Below are 18,669 nucleotides of genomic sequence, written 5' to 3' on the forward strand. Positions count from 1 at the left end.
TTTATCCAAAAGAACTGAAATCAGGATCTCAGAGACATAGCCGCACTCCCATGTTCACTGCAGCATTATTCACTGCAGCATTATAGCCAAGAGGGGGAAACAAACTAAATGTCATCGACAGATGAATGGATAAAGAAAATGTAGTATATAAATGCAATGGAATATTATTTAGCCATAAAAAGAAGGAAATCCTGTCAGATGCTACAACATGGATGAACCTTGAGGACATCATGCTACACGAAATAAGTCAGTCACAGAAGGACAAACACTGGTTGGTTCCACTTATATGAGATATCTGAAGTAGTCAAATTCATAGAAGTAGAAAGTAGAATGGCGGTTGCCAGGGGCTGGGGGAAGAGGGAAATGAGGATTTACTGTTCAATGAGTATGACGTTTCAGTCGTTCAAGATGAAAAAGTTCTAGGGATATGGTATACAACAGTGTGCTTACAGTTAACAATATTGTACTGTACATGTAAAAATGTTAACTTTTCAATAAATGGTGCTGGAACGGGATAGCCACATGAACAAAAATGAATCTAGACACAGATCTTATACCCTTCACAAAAATTAACTCAAAATGGATCACAGACCTAAATGTAAAATATAAAACTATAAAACTCCTAGAAGATAACATAGGAGAAAGTCTAGATGACTTTGGGTATGGTGATAACTTTTTATTTGTTTATTTATTTTTTATTTTTTCCTGAGGAAGATCAACCCTGAGCTAACATCCACGCTAATCCTCCTCTTTTTGCTGAGGACGACCGGCTCTGCGCTAACGTCTATTGCCAATCCTCCTCCTTTTTTTTTTTTTTTTCCCCAAAGCCCCAGTAGATAGTTGTATGTTATAGTTGCACATCCTTCTAGTTGCTGTATGTGGGACGCAGCCTCAGCATGGCCAGAGAAGCAGTGCGTCAGTGCACGCCCGGGATCTGAACCCGGGCCGCCAGTAGCGGAGTGCGCGCACTTAACCGTTAAGCCACGGGGCCGGCCCTGATGATGACTTTTTAGATAAAACACTAAAGACATGATCCACGAACAAAATAACTAATAAGCTAGACTTCGTTAAAATTAAAAAACTTATGCTCTGCAAAAGATAACATCAAGAGAATGAGAAGACAAGCCACAGACTGGGAGAAAATATTTGCAAAAGACACATCTGATAAAGGACTTATATCCAAAATATACAAAGAGCTCTTTAAAACTCAACAATAAGAAAACGAATAACCCAATTAAAAAATGGGAAAAGATCTGAACAGACACCTCACCAAAGAAGATATACAAATGGTAAATAAGCATATGAAAAGATACTCAACATCATATGTCATTAGGGAACTGCAAATTAAAACAAGAAGATATCATTACATACCTATTAGAATGGCTAAAATCCAAAAAAACTGACAATAACAAATGCTAACAAGGATTATAGAAACAAGAACTCTCATTCATTGCTGATGGGAATGCAAAATGGTACAGCCACTTTGGGAGACAGTTTGGGAACCTCTTATAAAACTAAACATAGTCTTACCAAACAATCCAGCAATTGCACTCTTCGGTATTTACCCAAATGAACTGAAAACTTACATCCACACAAAAACCTGCACATGGATGTCTACAGCAGCTTTATTCATAATTGCCAACAATGTGGAAGTCACAAAGATGTCCTCCAGTAGGTGAATGGATAAACTGCAGTACATCAAGACAACATAATATTATTCAGCACTAAAAAGAAATGATCTATCAAGCCGCAAAAAGACATGGAGGAACCTCAAAGGCATATTACTAAGTGAAAGAACCCAATCTGAAAAGGCTACATACTATACGATTTCAAGAATATGACATTCTGGAAAAGCCAAAACTATAAACTGTAAAAGGATCAGTAGTTAGCAGGGGGTGGGGGTGGGGGTATGAACAGGTAGAGCACACAGGATTTTTAGGGCAGTGAAAATACTCTTTATGATACTATAATGATGGATACATGTCATTATACATTGTTCAAACTCATAGACTGTACAATACCAAGGGTGAATTGTAATATAAATTGTGGACTTTGGGTGATTATGATGTGTCAATGCAGGTTCATCAGTTGTAACAAATGTACCACTCTGGTGTAGGATATTGATGATGGGGGAGGCTATGTATGTGTAGGGGCAGGCGGTATATAGGAAATCTCTGTACCTAATTCTTAATTTTATTGTGAACCTAAAACTGTTCCAAAAAATAAAGTCTTAAAAAATGTTAAGAGGATAGATCTCATGTTATGTATTATTTTATTTTATTTATTTATTTTTCCCCCCCTAAGCCCCAGTAGATTGTTGTATGTCATAGTTGCACATCCTTCTAGTTGCTGTACGTGGGACGCGGCCTCAGCATGGCTGGAGAAGCGGTGCGTCGGTGCGCGCCCGGGATCTGAACCTGGGCCGCCAGCAGCGGAGCGCGCGCACTTAACCACTAAGCCACGGGGCCGGCCCTGTATTTTTTTTTAAACACAAAAAATATATGTATATCCAGAATTTGACACTTCTCACTGCTGCCACCCTGACCCAAGGCACCACCACCTACTCCCTAGATTACTGTAATATTCTCTAAACAGGTCTCCTTGCTCCCACCCTGTCCCCTACAGTTCATTTTCCATTAAGCAGCCAGAGTGGTTCTTCACCTCCCTTGAAGCACAATCCAAAGTTCTTCCTACAGCCTACAAGACCCTTTGTGATGTGGCCCACTGATATCTCTCTCACTCCATCTCCTACCTTCCTCACTCACCTGTTGTGGTCCAGCTGCACTGGCTTCTTTGCTGTTCCTAGAAACACCACGTATGCTCCCACTAGAGGGCCTCTGTACTTGCTGTTCCTGCTGCATGGTATTCTCTTCCTCAAGATATATCCCACTCATCTCCAAGACACTGAAGGAGAGAAATGAAACATAAATTGATAAACAAACAAATATACCAGGGTGAAAATTAAGGTAACAAAGAATAAAGCAGGTTAAATAGACAGAGAAGGCATGGGTACAATTTAATGTGGCTTACTCTCACTCACTTTGGATCTCCTCTCAAATGTCAAATCACCACAGAGACTTTCCCTGAGTATCCTACACTAAATTGCATCTATGCATTCTCTATGCACTTAACCTGCTCGTTCTTTGTCATAATATTTTCACACAGATTGTTTATTGGTTTGTGTTTTCTTCCTCCCCTCCACACGCATGATCATAAATACCATAAGAGCAAGAGTAGTGCCTGGGACAGAGTAGGCACTCAGTAAATATTTAATGTTAAATGAACAAAGTCCTATACTAGCTATCTATAGACTCGTAACAAACTACCCCAAAGCTTTGTAGCTTAAAACAACAACCATTTTGGGGCCGGCCCCGTGGTGTAGTGGTTAAGTGTGCGCTCTCCGCTGCTGGCAGCCTGGGTTTGGATCCCGGGTGCGCACCACGCACCACTTGTCAGGCCATGCTGTGGTGGCATCCCATATAAAGTAGAGGAAGATGGGCATGCATGTTAGCTCAGGGCCAGTCTTCCTCAGCAAAAAGAGGAGGATTGGCATGGATGTTAGCTCAGGGCTGATCTTCCTTACACACACACACACAAAAAAAACAATAATAAAAAAAAAAACCACCACCATTTTATTATATCTAATGACTTTGTGGATCAGAAAATCAGTCAGGGCTTGGCTGAGTGGATTCTTCCATTTTAGGTATTATTGAGAGAGGTTATTCAGTGATATCAGCTGGTGGATGCACTTGGTAGAGGGTCCAAGAAGGCTTCGCCTACATGTCTGGTACTTTGGAGGGGATAGCTGCAAGGATGGGCACAGCTGGGACCAGTCTAGAGCACCTACACATAATTTCTTTACCACGGCAGTCTCAGAATAGTCAGACATCTTACATGGTGGTTCAGGGTTCCAAGAACACATGTTCCAGCAAAAAGAGTGGCAACTGCATGGCCTTTTATAACTCAACCTTGGAAGTCATAGAGGATCAATTCTACCATGCTCTACTTGGTTGAAGCAGTCATAAGCCCATCCATATTCAAGGGAAGGGGAGAGAGATCCCATCTTTTAATAAGAGGAGTGTTGAAGAATTTGCAGCCATATTTCAGATTGCTACAACCCCATACCTCACAGTACAGAGCTTTGGGCCTACTAGGTATTCAGGAAATTTTGGTTGACTCAAAATGGAATTATAAAATGAGATTTTCAACTAAGGTACTATAACTAGAAGAGAGAACAGTTTGGTTCTTTAATACAGGGGTTTATAAAAAGTAATTAATTTTAAATGGTCTACATAATTTCAAAACCAAAAAACTAAACATCAAACTCAAAACAGACCATCTATGAGGGGCTCACCAATAGACTGGACATAGCTGAGGAAAGAATCAGTGAGCTTGAGGATATGTCAGTACAAATTTCCCAAACTGAAATGCAAAGAGAAGGAAGAATGAAAAAAAAATGGGACAGAACATCCAAGAATTGTAGGATAATTACAAAGGGTGTAACATACAAGTAATGGGAATACCAGAAGGAGGAGAAAGAGAGAAAGGAGCAGAAGGAATATTTGAAGTAATAATGGCTAAGAATTTTCCAAAGTTAACAACATATACCACCAAACTACAGATCCAGGAAGCTCAGAGAACACCAAGTAGGATAATTACCCAAAAAATCTACACCTAGGAATATCACAAAAATCCTTAAAGTGTATGCACCTAACAACAGAGCATTGAAATACACAGGCAAAAAGTGATAGAACTGCAAGGAGAAATAGATAAAGCCACTATTATAGTTGAATATTCAGTCACCTCTGTCGGTGACTAACATATCCAGCAGGTAAAAAGCAGCAAGGATATAGCTCAACTGAATAGCACCATTAAATTGGATCTAATCGACATTTATAAGATACTTCATCCAACAACGGCAAAATACACATGGTCACATGGAATGTTTGCTAAGACAAACCACATTCTGGGCCATAAAACACACCTCAACAAAGTTACAAGAACAGAAGTCATAGAAAGTATGTTCTCAGACCACAACAGAATTAAACTGAGATCAATAACAGAAATATAGCTAGGAAATCTCAAAATATTTGGAGATTAAACAACACACTCCTAAACACATGGGTAAAAGAGGAAGTCTCAGAAGAAATTTAAAAATATTTTGAACTGAATGAAAATGAAAATACAACTTATCAAAATTTGTGGGATGCAGTGAAAGCAGTGCTTACAGGGAAATTTATAGCACTGAATGCACACATTAGAAAAGAAGAAAGCTCTAAAAGTCAATAATCTAAGCTCCCACCTTAGGAAACTAGAAAAGAGAAGAGCAAATTAAATTCAAAGTGAGCAGAAGAAAAGAAGTAATAAAATTTAGAGCAGAAATCAATGAAATTGAAAATAGGCAAACAATAAAGAAAATCAAAAGACAAAAAGCTGGTTCTTTGGGGAAAAACCCAACAAAATGGATAAACCTCTAGCCAGGTTTATTAGTCTGCTCAGGTTGCCATAACAAAATATCACAAATTGGGTGATTTAGACAACAAAAATCTATTTTTTGCAATTCTAGAGGCAGGGAAGTCCAAGATCAAGGTGTCAGCTGATTTGGTTCCTAGTGAGACTTGCAGATGGCCACCTCTCACTGTGTCCTCACATGGCAGAGAAAGAAAGCTCTGGTGTCTCTTCCTCTTCTTTTAAGAGATCAGCCCTATTGGATAACGGCTTCACCCTTATGATCTCATTTAATCTTTATCATCTCCTCACAGGCAACTCATTTAAAGCTCAGGGTCCTCTTCCAAGTTCACTGGTTGTTGGCAGAATTCAGGTCCTCGTGGCTATAGGACTGAGGCCCTCAGCTCCCACAGGGCACATACCATCATCTGCCACGTGGCCTTCGTCACAAGATGGCAAGTTTGCTTCTTCAGGTGAACAGGAGAGTATCTCAGCTGCTTTGAATCTGATTTCAGTAAGTGCCCAGTCCCTTTTAAAGGTTGATATGTTTAGGTCTGGCCCACCCCGAACAATTCCTTTTTGATTACCTCAAAGTCAACTGATTTGGGGACTTTCATTATGTTTGCAAAATTCTTCATCTCTGTCACGTAACATAGCCTAATCACAGAAAGGAAATCCTTCAAACTCACAGTCCTGCCCGCACGCAAAGTGAGGGGATTATACAGAGTGTACATCAGGGGGCAGGAACCTCAGGGGCCATCTCAGAATTCTGCCCACCAGTGTATACAATTAATCCTGATGAAACTAATGATGTCAGATTAATTTTCCTAAATCAAGTTACTCACCATACCACTCTTCTCTTAAAATAACCTTCAATAGTTCTGGAAAACACAGAGAAGGAACTTTAAATTCTTTACCCTGATATTCAAGGTCTTTCTCAAACATGACTCAGGCAACATTTTAAACCTTTACTCCAACAAGCCCTGCTCAATGAGCCCTTAGTCACACGCTTTGCTCTGCCCTCCCACGCCCTTTGTGTTCTCTGTATCTGCATTCCTTCTTGCACTCTTCCTTCAGACCTCATTCACCCCTTTCCCTGCTCCTTCTTATTCAAGCCTTTACAGCCTTCAAGATGCTGCATCAACACCGGGATAAAACCTTTCCTGACCCTTTTGACTCACACTGAGGTTATCTTCATTTGAATTTGTCCTCAAGTACTGTGGTGGATTGCAAAAAGCAACCATAATCTTCTCATTCCTGTGCGCAATCATTTGCAATGTGACTTTGCCACTCATCCCATCAAGAGGTGGATTATATTTTTTCACCTCTTGACTCTAGGCTGGGTCCTGTGACTTTCTTTAACGAATGGGACATGAGCAAACCTGACACAAGCAGACATTTTAAAGTATTTGTGCACTGGGGCTTGCCCTCTTGCTGTGCTGGGAACCCTGCTACCACCACCAGGTGACTGAGGTTGGACTACTCTACTGGACGATGAGGGACACCTGGCCAAATAATTCTTGTAGCCCCAAATGACACTGGGCCAACCACCTGGCACCTAAAAAATAATAAATGTCTGGTGTTTTAGGTCATGGAGCTTTGTACCAATGTTTGCAGCAAACTACTCTTTAAGAATGAGATTCAAGGTCCTCCTTTTTAACAACATTGCTTTTACTCAGCTTCATTCTAGTATCTTCCTTGTGAGAAATGTTAATTATAGCTTGCAATGAAGGAACTGTGCAGGAAGCACAAGCTGGTCTTCAATTATCTGGAAATATCCATGGGAGTGGGTCATGAACCTTCTCAAAGATGCTTGGCTTTTAAACAGAGAAGCAATCCATATGTCCATCAACAGATGAATGGATAAACAAAATGTGGTATATCCATACACTGGAATATTATTTAGCCTAAAAAGGAATGAAGTTCTGATACCTGCTACAACATGGATGAATCTTGAAAATGTTATGTGAATTGAAATAGACCAAAAGGACAAATATAGAAGGAGGACAAAAAAGTTTTGGAAATAGGTAGTGGTGATGGTTGTACAATATCATGAACATAATTAACGTCACTAAATTGTACACTTAAAAATGGAAAATTTTATGTTATATACATTTTAACACAGCATTTAAATATTAATAATATAATATGCCAAAAACTCTTGAATTATACACTTTAAATGGGTGGATTGTATGGTACGTGAATTATATCTCAATAAAGCTGTTAAAAAGTTTTTTTAAATAAAACAAACAAAAAACAAGAGAAAACAGCACCAAAAGTCACCCTTGATTTCACTTTTCTCCTCAGATGGAAACTACGCTGCATACCGCACATCTATTTCCCCTTCACTGCCAGGAAGCTTAAGACCAAGTTTTATGTTCAAGGTCAGCAACTCAGCTGGCACATAGATGTGCTCAAACATAGTATCTATCATCATTCTCATCAAATCAGAGGTTCTGCTTTCCTGTTCAGATCCTTCTATGTGTCTTCCTTTGTCCCATCTCTCGATCTTTGTTAACTAAAATTCATTCAAGTGACTTTTCTCCAGGCCCCCAACAGACCCTAAAGTAAACTGAGATAATGAACGTTTGAGGTCATAGTATTAGCTCTGTAAATATGACACTACAGTCTCAGATGAATAATTAACCCTCAGAGCAAGGAGAAGAGCTCATGCTAAAGAGGAAATAAGAGAATGCAGCACCTCAAAAGCGGTGAGGATGTCAGCAGGTTAACCAGGATCATTTAAACCACCTTCAACCTATTCCTGGGTAGTACTTTTTTTTTTTTTTAAATGTTTATTTATTTATTTTTTCCCCCATAGCCCCAGTAGATAGCTGTATGTCATAGATGCAAATCCTTCTAGTTGCTGTACGTGGGACACGGCCTCAGCACGGCCCGAGAAGCGGTGCGTCAGTGTGCGCCTGGGATCCGAACCTGGGCCGCCAGCAGCGGAGTGCGCGCACTTAACCGCTAAGCCACAGGGCCGGCCCCTGGGTAGTACTTTTACCACAGAAAATCAATGGGCTCAAATTTGGTAACAGACAGAAAACAACCATTGCTGACTGACCTTTCATTCTGGGACCATTCCATTAGGACAAACTATTCAAAAATTCCCCAAATGCCCATATTTTCTAACAAATTTTGGAAAACTATATCCCAAAATTCTGAGGAACTTGGCTTTAAGATCATAGGAAAAAGTCAGTCATATAGGAGAAGGAGAGATAGAACATTCTTAATTCTATACACATACCCAACTTTTTTCATCTCAGAAAAAGCCTGAGTCCTGGGTAAGTACGCTAGTCCCCCAGTTAATCCACCAAACTACTTACTTGTCCAATGAATTGCTATAAAAAGAAGCCTACAAATACGAAACCCAAAACAGATACATTCTATCTCTAGTAATAAAGTTTCTGATGATGTAGTATATAATATCTGTACCTCTTTGACGAGAGAAGTATTCTTACTAGAAAAATCCATTGTGGGGCCAGCCCGGTGGCGCAAGCGGTTAAGTGCGTGGGCTCTGCTGCGGCGGCCCGGGGTTCGCTGGTTTGGATCCCGGGCGTGCACTGACGCACCACTTGTCAAGGCATGCTGTGGCGGCGTCCCATATAAAGTGGAGGAAGATGGCCATGGATGTTAGCCCAGGGCCAGTCTTCCTCAGCAAAAAGAGGAGGATTGGCAGATGTTAGCTCAGGGCCGATCTTCCTCACACACACACAAAAAAATCCATTTGGCTTGCCACTCTAATAAATCAAATTTCCCAATGACAGGAACCATGTTGGTTCTTCCATCCACAGTACAAGTACTTTGTACTTGGATGTGCTATTAATAAATATTTCTTGAACATCACTTTAAAGTCAATCAGACTATAAATTAAAATTTTCACCATAAGTAGATAATGAATGGTACGAGGCAATACATTAAAGGTGCAACGCTGCTCTAAAAGAGAACATATTCCCTCATATACAAGGATGCCCACTTGGCTTTTCACTGTTGCTGGGACTGTTGGAGCGAAAGAGTGACAGCATCACAGTGTAACAGAAAATTCTAGTGGTGGCATGTGGGTTGGGGAGGCAGGCTGTATGGAAGGTCTGCCCCAACGGCCTCCGTGTCATTCCTATGCCCCTAGCCTTGATTTCCTCATTTTTAAAAGGCGAGATCTACCTTAGTTTATTACGTAGGTTCCTTCCACTCCTAAAAGAGATTTGATGCTATTAGAGTTATTTTTCATTGCAGAATTGGTTTTCAACAGTTTCCATGTTTTCTACACAATTCCACCTAGTACCTCAAATCAATAATAAAAAATTATACATGAGCTTTCATGAGTTGGATATTATAATAAGTGCTCAAAATGTATAACACTGATGTTGTTCCTATTTAACATTAAAGATTCCAGCGTCCTCATATTTACATTCAGAAAAGGAAAGCTGGCTTAGATATACACTTAGAAGAACTTATTAACTCATATTTAATCGTATGACAAAAATGACACCATGGCAAGGGATATTAGGATTAAGCAAATTAATTAGATACAAAGTTCCTAGCCTCTAAAGCTGAATTCCTAGTAAGTTTAACCGTTTGTCACCTTCTGTGTTACCACAACTTCAAAATGATTTGTTTTCTTAAAAGGCTGGAGGGTAGGGGTGGGGGGAATGACTTATGAATTAACCAGGGATTGTTTGGATATAATTATAAACTGCAAATCACCATGATTTCAATGATATTCAGACTTTTAAAGCTATTTTATAAAAAAAGAAAAGAAAGCAAATTAGACCTTTGCTAAGAGATTATTTATGAGTAAGGAACTTATACATTCATGACTGAGTGTTCAACAATACATTCCCAGTGGAATGATCTCTAAAAATGTCTATAATTAAAAACAGAATAGTAAAAAATAATTCAATGGCTTACTCTCTTGTTGGTGAGTTAGTGGAGGATTCCTTTTTTGAATCAGGAGAGCTTAGAGTTTGCAAAATACAATTATGTTTTTCGGTGGATAGGGCACCTCTTTCTTGCTCAGAGTGGATTAATTTTAAGGCCTCTATTCCATCTTCTCCCTCCATCTTGTCACTGGGATTTGGCTGTGGTTCTGGACTCTCTAAAATCAGACCATCTTCACTTACGGCAACTGTGAGGTCACTGCTGCTGCTCAGACTTTCCTCTTCCTGCTGTTGCTGCATTTTCCTGAAGGGCTTCTGTGCCTCGGGGTCCCCGTGAGGAGGATGATCTGTAAGAGGGGATACGAAGAGACTACTGATCACTAAGTGCAGGGAGAAGCGAGGTAAGACGTTCCACCTCACGGAGTGGGATTATTCATCAGTTAAAACATGTAGAAACAATCCATGATTAAGTACAGTATTTAAAAACTCATTAAAAATATTTTATTAAATATATTAAAAATATAACAATGAGTTTAAAAATCAGAGAATTCGCTTGTAAGAATATTTCCACATACATATTTAAGAATTCATTAGAATGGAATTTGTTGGCAAAGTCACCACTGTACTTTGTTTTTTGACAAAAGATAAAATTAGAGAGTACACTTTGTTCTTACATAAGACCACTACCACCCAGAAAAACTAAATACCAACAAAAATCAGCAAACAATCTCAGCCTCTCACCCCACCTGAGAAACCTTCCTGAGCAGAATGCTTCTCTTGAGAACACTTCCTTTCAGATGCACAGTATTCTGAGACGGATATCGGAGCGACTGGTAGTCTGGCACTGTCTTCCTTGACTTCAATATGTTCCCGTGTCAGTATTTCTCCCTCTGATGCCCCTGATCTGCTGGAACTGTCACACTTTAAATCAGTGGTTCTGCTCCCTGGACGTAATCTTCCCCGTAACAGGGAATGGAGTTCAGCAGACTTTCTGCTTTCAGATAAATTACTCTTGCCGTGACGTGAGTTGCTTCCTATCTCCAAGCAATGAGTCTGTTCCTCCTCAGACAATGGGCTGGCTGTGACTGGCATTTTCTCATCAATCTGAAGAGATGTCCTTCCATCTATTTTGTCAGACTTATTTAAGCACTGTGTGCCACTATTAGTGCAGACTACATAGCTGTCTGTCACATCACTGCTCTGGGCTGTCTGTTGCTGTGAACATGGGTCAGGAATTGTTCTGAAGTTCTTCGTGGGTTGAGGAGATTTCTGCTCTGTACTAACATCTCCAGCGCTTGAGATGGCTGACATTTGGCGGCCCATAAAGATTGTTGCTGGTTGATACAATCCTCTTGACACAGCTGTCCCCAAGTTAATCCCTGCCTGCATTGCAACCTGCAGCACCAAAAGAGACGTGAGTTAAATGTATTGTGTATGAACAATTAGGTTGTTTAGGTTGTTTTCAGAAATGAAATGAGGTAAAGGAAGCATGCCCATTGAAATCAACAGCTACCATGTTTATAAAACTCATGGCTTCCTACAAAATGAATGAGCAAAAACCTGGTATAGTCCATACTCTTTAATTTTAAAAACAGTGTTGGTTCACAAAGCAAATATTGTCAAGGAACTATGGAATCTATATTTTTCAAAAAGAAATGCATACATTGCACAACTATGTGAATGTACTTAACGCGACTGAATTGTACACTTAAATGTGGTTAAAATGGTAAATTTTATGTTATGTATATTTTACCACAAGCAAAAAAAAAAAGCTGTGAGTTCTAGCCACTTTCCTCAGAGATGCTCAGATTTGATGGAGCTAGGAAGGTACCTGATGGCAAAAAAAAAAAGGGAGAGGGAGAGAGAGAGATGCATACAAAGGACTACCAGAGGTTTCAAAACTCTATTTCTGGTATTATGTGTAATATAAAAAACCCTCCAGGGGCCGGCCCGGTGGCGCAAGCGGTTAAGTGCGCGCGCTCCGCTGCGGCGGCCCGGGGTTTGCTGGTTCGGATCCCGGGCACGCACCGAAGTACTGCTTGGTAAGCCATGCTGTGGCGGCGTCCCATATAAAGTGGAGGAAGATGGGCACCGATGTTAGCCCAGGGCCGTCTTCCTCAGCAAAAAAAGAGGAGGATTGGCGGATGTTAGCTCAGGACTGATCTCCTCACAAAAAAAAAAAAAAAAAAAAAAAAAAAACAAAAACCCTCCAATAATCACATTCAAGATTGCATTATAATATTCTGCATATGTGCAAACAGCCATAATTTCTAGTCAACCTCAAATAACAACAGTTTTTCCTGAACATCTTCAAATAATTTTAAATACATTTAAAGCAATTTAAATTTACTGGCATGTCTATCAGGAGAATGAACATTTTCTCTTCCTTGAAAAGAGAGAGGGGAGGGGAGAGGTGGAAAAAGAAACAGAAGCAATTGGTTCAGTGGCTTGATCAAGGACGCGCAGTAGGAAGCAGAACTGGAAGTAACAACCCTGAAGCCTTGAGGAATTTAAGTGCTTTTCTTCCAAAGAGACCAAAGCATCTCCACATATACAGTAGCATTTAGTTCACAGAGCCCTACAGAACAGATGGGGAGACGTATTTGCACCCCTTTTCTGCATATGGAAAAACTGAGGCCCAAATGTTCAGACAGAAAATGCCATAAACACAGCTGAAACAGAATCAGGTGTTGCTTCTCTTCAAATATACCGTCTCTTCTATTCCAAAAAATAAAAGAAACAACTTTGATGTTAAAAACAAATGAACAGAGATGTCAGAGAAAATGGTAGAATAAGAACCTCTCAAAATTCTTAAATTCCTTAAAAGGAAAAGCTGGTTAACAAGATGTCCATAGGGGGCTTTGAAAAGCTCCAACACACTCCTGGAAATCCAGATGGCTACCTGCACGCTCAGGCCTTGGGCATGCTCAGGAAAAGTCCTGAGAAGGGCCTAAGCTCTCACCTCAGGCTTACCCTGAGGCTCTGTGCAAGCACTTAGTAAAGGTCAAGGTGGAATTGTAAACTGCCTGGATGAGGGCTGAAGGTGTGCCCGAAGACACACTCAAAGCCCCTTGGCAAAGACTGTGAAACTTACTGGTTTTAGGCATTTCAAAAAACTCTGTCTAATCATTAGCTGATCACTAATAAGTGAATAGAACCTTCAGTGACCACACATGACAAAAAAATACTTTACATAATTAGTCCAGAAAGTCAGTAAACAAACAGCAACAACAAACTCTGAGAGGAAGAGAATCAGATGTTCAGAGTTGTCATATTTTATTATTTTCAAATGTCCAAATTGTAACAAAAAATTATGAGACATGAAAAAAAACAAGACAATAAAGCCCATACACAGGAAAAAAAAAAAAAGCAGTCAAAAGAAACTATCCCTGAGGAAGCCCAGATGTTGGACTTACTAGAAAAAGGCTTTAAATTAGCTATTTTAAATACGTTCAAAGAACTAAGGGAAATCATGTCTAAAAAAATAAAGGAAAGTATGAGAACAATGTCCAAAAAGAGATTATCAATAAAGAGATAGAAATTATTAAAAAAAAAAAAAAAGAACCAAATAGAAATTCTGCAGTTGAAAAGTACAATCACCAGAATAAAAAATTCACTAGAAGGGTTCAGCAGCAGATATAAATAGGCAGAAGAAAGTATCAACAAACTTGAATATAAGTCAATGGAGATTATCAGACTGAGGAAAAGAAAGAAAAAAGAATGAAGGAAAATGAACAGAGAGAGATCTGTGGGACACCATCAAGCATACCAGCATAGGCACAATGAAAGTCCCAGAAGGAGAAGAGAAAGAAAAAGGTACAGAAAGAAATTCTGAAGAAATAATGGCAAAAACTTCCCAAATTTGACGAAAAACATTAATCTACACTTTAAAGAAACTCAACAAAGTCCAAGTATGATAAACTCAGAGATCCTTACCTAGATACATCATAATCAAACTATTGAAAGCCAAAGAAAAAGAGAGAATCTTGAAAGTGAAAACAGAGGAGTGACTCCTCATATATAAGGGATCCTCAATAAGATTAGCAGTTGATGTCTCATCAGAAACCATGGAAGCCAGCAGGCAGTAGGATAACATACTCAAAGTGCTGAAAGAAAAAGACTGTCAATCAAGAATTCTATATCTACCAAAACTTTCCTTCAAAAATGAAGGAGAAATTGATGTATCCCTTGCTAAACAAAAACAGAGAAAATTTGTCATTACCATACCCGCCCTACAAGAAATACTACAGGGAATCCCTCAGGCTGAAATGAAAGGACACTACACAGTAACTCACATTCATAGTAAGAAATAAATAGCACTAGTAAGGGTAACTACATTGGGAAATATAAAACAAAGCATAAATATATTTTTTGTTTGTAACTCTTCTTCTTCTCCTATATAATTTAAAAGACAAGTGCATCAAGCAGTAATTATAAATCTATGTTGATGAGTAGCATATAAGATATAAAGATATAGTTTGTATTACAATAACATCACAAGGGAGTGGGAAAAGAATGGAGCTATATAGGAGCAAAGTTTTTGTATGCTATTTAAATTAAATTGGTATTAATCCAAACTAGATTATTATAAGCTAAGATATTAATTATGACAGTAGGGTACCCACAGCAAAATAAATGACAGAGATTTAAAATGGTATCCTAGAAAATATATATTTAGTGCAAAAGAAGGCAGCATGGAGGATTAAAGGAACAAAAAAAGATATATAGAAAACAAAGAGCACAATGGCAAATGCAAATCCTACTTTTTCGATAATGACATTAAGTTTAAATGGAATAAATACTACCATTAAGGTAAGAGACTGGTAGAATGGATAAAAAACATGATCCAACTATATGCTGTCTAAAGAGACTCATTTTAGATTCAAAGACACAAAGAGGTTCCAAGCAAAGAGACAGAAAAGGGTATATGAACAAAGCTTCATGGAAAAAATATACTATGCAAACAGTAACCAAAAGAAAGCTAGAGTGGCTATATTAATATCAGACAAAATAGACTTTAAGACACAAAATTGTTACTTGAGACAAAGGACATTTTATAATGATAAAAGGATCAGTTTATGACAAATTTATAACAATGAGAAACAGATATCTATACCTATATCTATATATCTACACATATCTTAACAACAAAGCCCTAAAATACCTGAAGCGAAAACTGAGAGAATTAAAAGGAGAAATAGACAATTCAACAATAGTAGTTGGAGACTTCAATACTCCACATTCAATAATGGATAGAACAACTGGATAGAAGATCAATAAGGAAACAGAGGTCTTGAACAACTATAAACCAATGAGACCCAATAGACATATACAGAAGACTCAACCCACCCAACAGCAGAATACATATTCTTCTCAACTGCACATGGAACATTCTATATGTTAGGCCATAAGTGAAGTCTCAATAAATTTAAAGGGATTGAAAGTATGAACTCTGCTGACAATAGAATGAAATTAGAAATCAATAAAGGAAGGAAATTTGGCAAATTCAAAAATATGTGGGAATTTGAAAACACACTCTTAAATAATTAATGGGTCAAAGAAAAAATCACAAGGGAAATTAGAAGATAGTTTGAGATGAATGAAAAGGAAAACACAACATACCAAAACCTATCAGAAGCAGTGCTTAGACTAGGGAAATTCATAGCTGTATGTGTCTATATCAAAAAAGAAGAAAGAACTCAAATCAGTAACCTAAACTTCCATGTTAAGAAATTAGAAAAAGAAGAGCAAATTAAATCCAAAGCAAGCAGAAGGAAGAAAATTATAAAGATTAGGGCAGAAATAAATGAATTAGAGAAGAGAAAAGCAATACAGAAAATCAACAAAACCAAAAGCTGATTCTTTGAAAAGATCAACAAATTGAGATACCTTTAGCTAGACTGACCAAAAAAAAAAAAAAAAAATAGAGAGAAGATTTAAATTACTAAGTAAATCAGAAATGAAAATGGGTACTATGTTACCTACCTTACAGATATAAAAAAGATTATAAAGGCATACTAAAAATAATTGTATGCCAACAAATTAGATAACCTAGATGAATTGGACAAACTCTTAGATGGACACACACTAACAAAACCTACTCAAGAAGAAATAGAAAATCTAAATAGGCTTATAACAAGTTAAGCAATTGAATTAGTAATCAAAAAACTTCCCCTAAAGAAAAGTCCAGGACCGAAGGCTTCACTGGTGAATTCTACCAGACATTTAAAGAATAATTAACACTAATCCTTCATCAACTCTTCCAAAAACAGGTGAGGAAGAAATACTTCTCAACTCATTCTATGAGGCCAGTCCCTAACACTGAAACTAGACAAAGATGTCACAAGAAAAGAAAATTACAGACCAATATTTCTTATGAATACAGATGTAAAAATTTTCAATAAAATACTAGCAAACCAAATTCAGCAACATATAAAAGGGATTATACACCATGATCAAGGAGGATTTATCCTAGCAATGCAAAGTCGGTTCAACATATGACAATCAAGTAATGTAATATACCATATTAATAGAATAAAAGACAATCCCTCTGAATAATTATCTCCATAGACAGAAAAAGCATTTGACAAAATCCAACGTGTTCATGATAAGAAAAAAACACTCAACAAACTAGGAATAGAAGGGAACTCCCTCAACTTGATAAAATGCATCTAAGAAAAACCCACAGCTAACATCATAGTCAACAGTGAAAGACTGAAAGCTCTCTCCCTATGATTCAGATTAACACAAGAATGTCTGCTCTCATCACTTCTATTTAACACTGTACTGCAGATTCTAGCCAGGAAGTATGACAAGAAAAAGAAACGAAAGGCATCTAAACTGCAAAAGAAAAAGTAGTCACGTGCTGAATAATGATGTTTCAGTCAATGACACACTGCACATATGACGGTAGTTCCAAAAGACTAGTACCATATAGCCTAGGTGTGTAGTAGGCTATACCATCTAGATTTGTGTAAGTACACTCTATGATGTTTGCACAACAGTGAAATTGCCTAACAATGCATTCCTCAAAACATATCCAAATCATTAAGTGATGCATCACTGTAAATCTATCTCTATTTGAAGATAACGTGATCTTATATAAAGGACTCCACAAGGAACAAACAGAGCTAATAAACAAGTTCTGCAAGGTTGTAAGATACAAGATCAATATATAAATAGAAATAATGTACTTCTATACATTAGCAATAAACAATCTGAAATTGACATCAGAAAACAATTCCATTTACAATAGCATCAAAAAGAATAAAATACAACAGAATAAATTTAACAAAGAAGTGCAAGACAAATACACTGAAAACTATAAAACATTGAAGAAAGAAATTAAAGAAGACATAAACAAATGGAAACACATTCTGTGTACAAGCAATGTAAGACTTAATGTTGATAAGACAACAATACTCCTAAACTGATTTACAGATTCAAAGCAATCTCTATCAAAATCCCAGCTGGCATTTTTTCAGAAATTGACAAGCTGATACTAAAATTCATATGGAAATACAAGGGACCTAGAATAGCCAAAAAAATCTTCCACAGAAGTGCAAAGTTGGACTTTGCAAGTGGAGGACTCACACTTCCCAATTTCAAAACTTACTACAAAACTAGAGTAATTCTAGTCTGTACTGGCATAAGGACAGACATACAGATGAATGAAACAGAACTGAGAGTCCAGAAATAAATCCATGCATCTAAGTCAACTGATTTTTAAGACATCATCTTTTTAGAGCAATTTTAGGTTCAAGGCTAGAAGGGGCTGGAATTGGTTATTTCCTTTTCTCCACATAGAAGCCTAGGGCCTTCTGGAGTTGGGTATTTCCCTTTCCCTAGATCAGTTAGGCTCTGGTTAAATAGCTTCTCCTGAGGGCAGATACTGCTAAGAACAGAATGCTCTAGTGCATTTCAAAAATGGTTCCTTTTCCCCATTCCTCTACCTGAATTATGAGGGAATTTTTCTCTGATGTTCACTGTGAGGACCTGTAAACTCACAGAAGAGGGGAGTCTCCCTATGACTAGTCCCCCTGGAGTTTTTAATCTCTTGAACCTATTTACACTGAGCCTCCAGCAATTTGTCAGTTACAGTTGAGGTTTCTCTCCCTCAGCACTGGTTATTGTAGAGGTTTCAGCTCTGTTCTGGTAAGTTGTGTTTTCTCTATGCACCTGGTGGTCCCTCCAATTTTAGGAGTAGTGGACTGCCCTATGATCTCACTTCTCTGACAGACTGAAGAAGAGTTGCTGATTTTTTGGTTTGTTTGTGTTTTTACTTGTTAGGATGGAGTGGTGACTTCTAAGTTTCTTACTTGTTGGACTGGCAAAGAGACTA

At 38.2% G+C, this 18,669-nt stretch overlaps 1 protein-coding gene across 1 annotated transcript in view; it reads right to left on the bottom strand.

Annotated features, from left to right (window-relative positions):
- Window positions 1-11,717, bottom strand: part of LOC131403157 (centrosomal protein kizuna-like) — a 67,030-nt gene extending 55,313 nt beyond the window's left edge. The window contains exons 1-2 of the mRNA XM_058537483.1: window positions 11,075-11,717; window positions 10,360-10,675 (exon numbers count right to left, since the gene is read on the bottom strand). Of these exons, the coding sequence (XP_058393466.1) occupies window positions 10,360-10,675; window positions 11,075-11,717 (959 nt within the window). The remainder of the gene's footprint in view (window positions 1-10,359; window positions 10,676-11,074) is intronic.
- Between the last annotated feature and the right edge of the window lie 6,952 nt (window positions 11,718-18,669).

This window comes from Diceros bicornis, unplaced genomic scaffold, assembly GCF_020826845.1.
Source record: "Diceros bicornis minor isolate mBicDic1 unplaced genomic scaffold, mDicBic1.mat.cur scaffold_55_ctg1, whole genome shotgun sequence".
In the NCBI taxonomy this organism is placed as follows: Eukaryota; Metazoa; Chordata; class Mammalia; order Perissodactyla; family Rhinocerotidae; genus Diceros; species Diceros bicornis.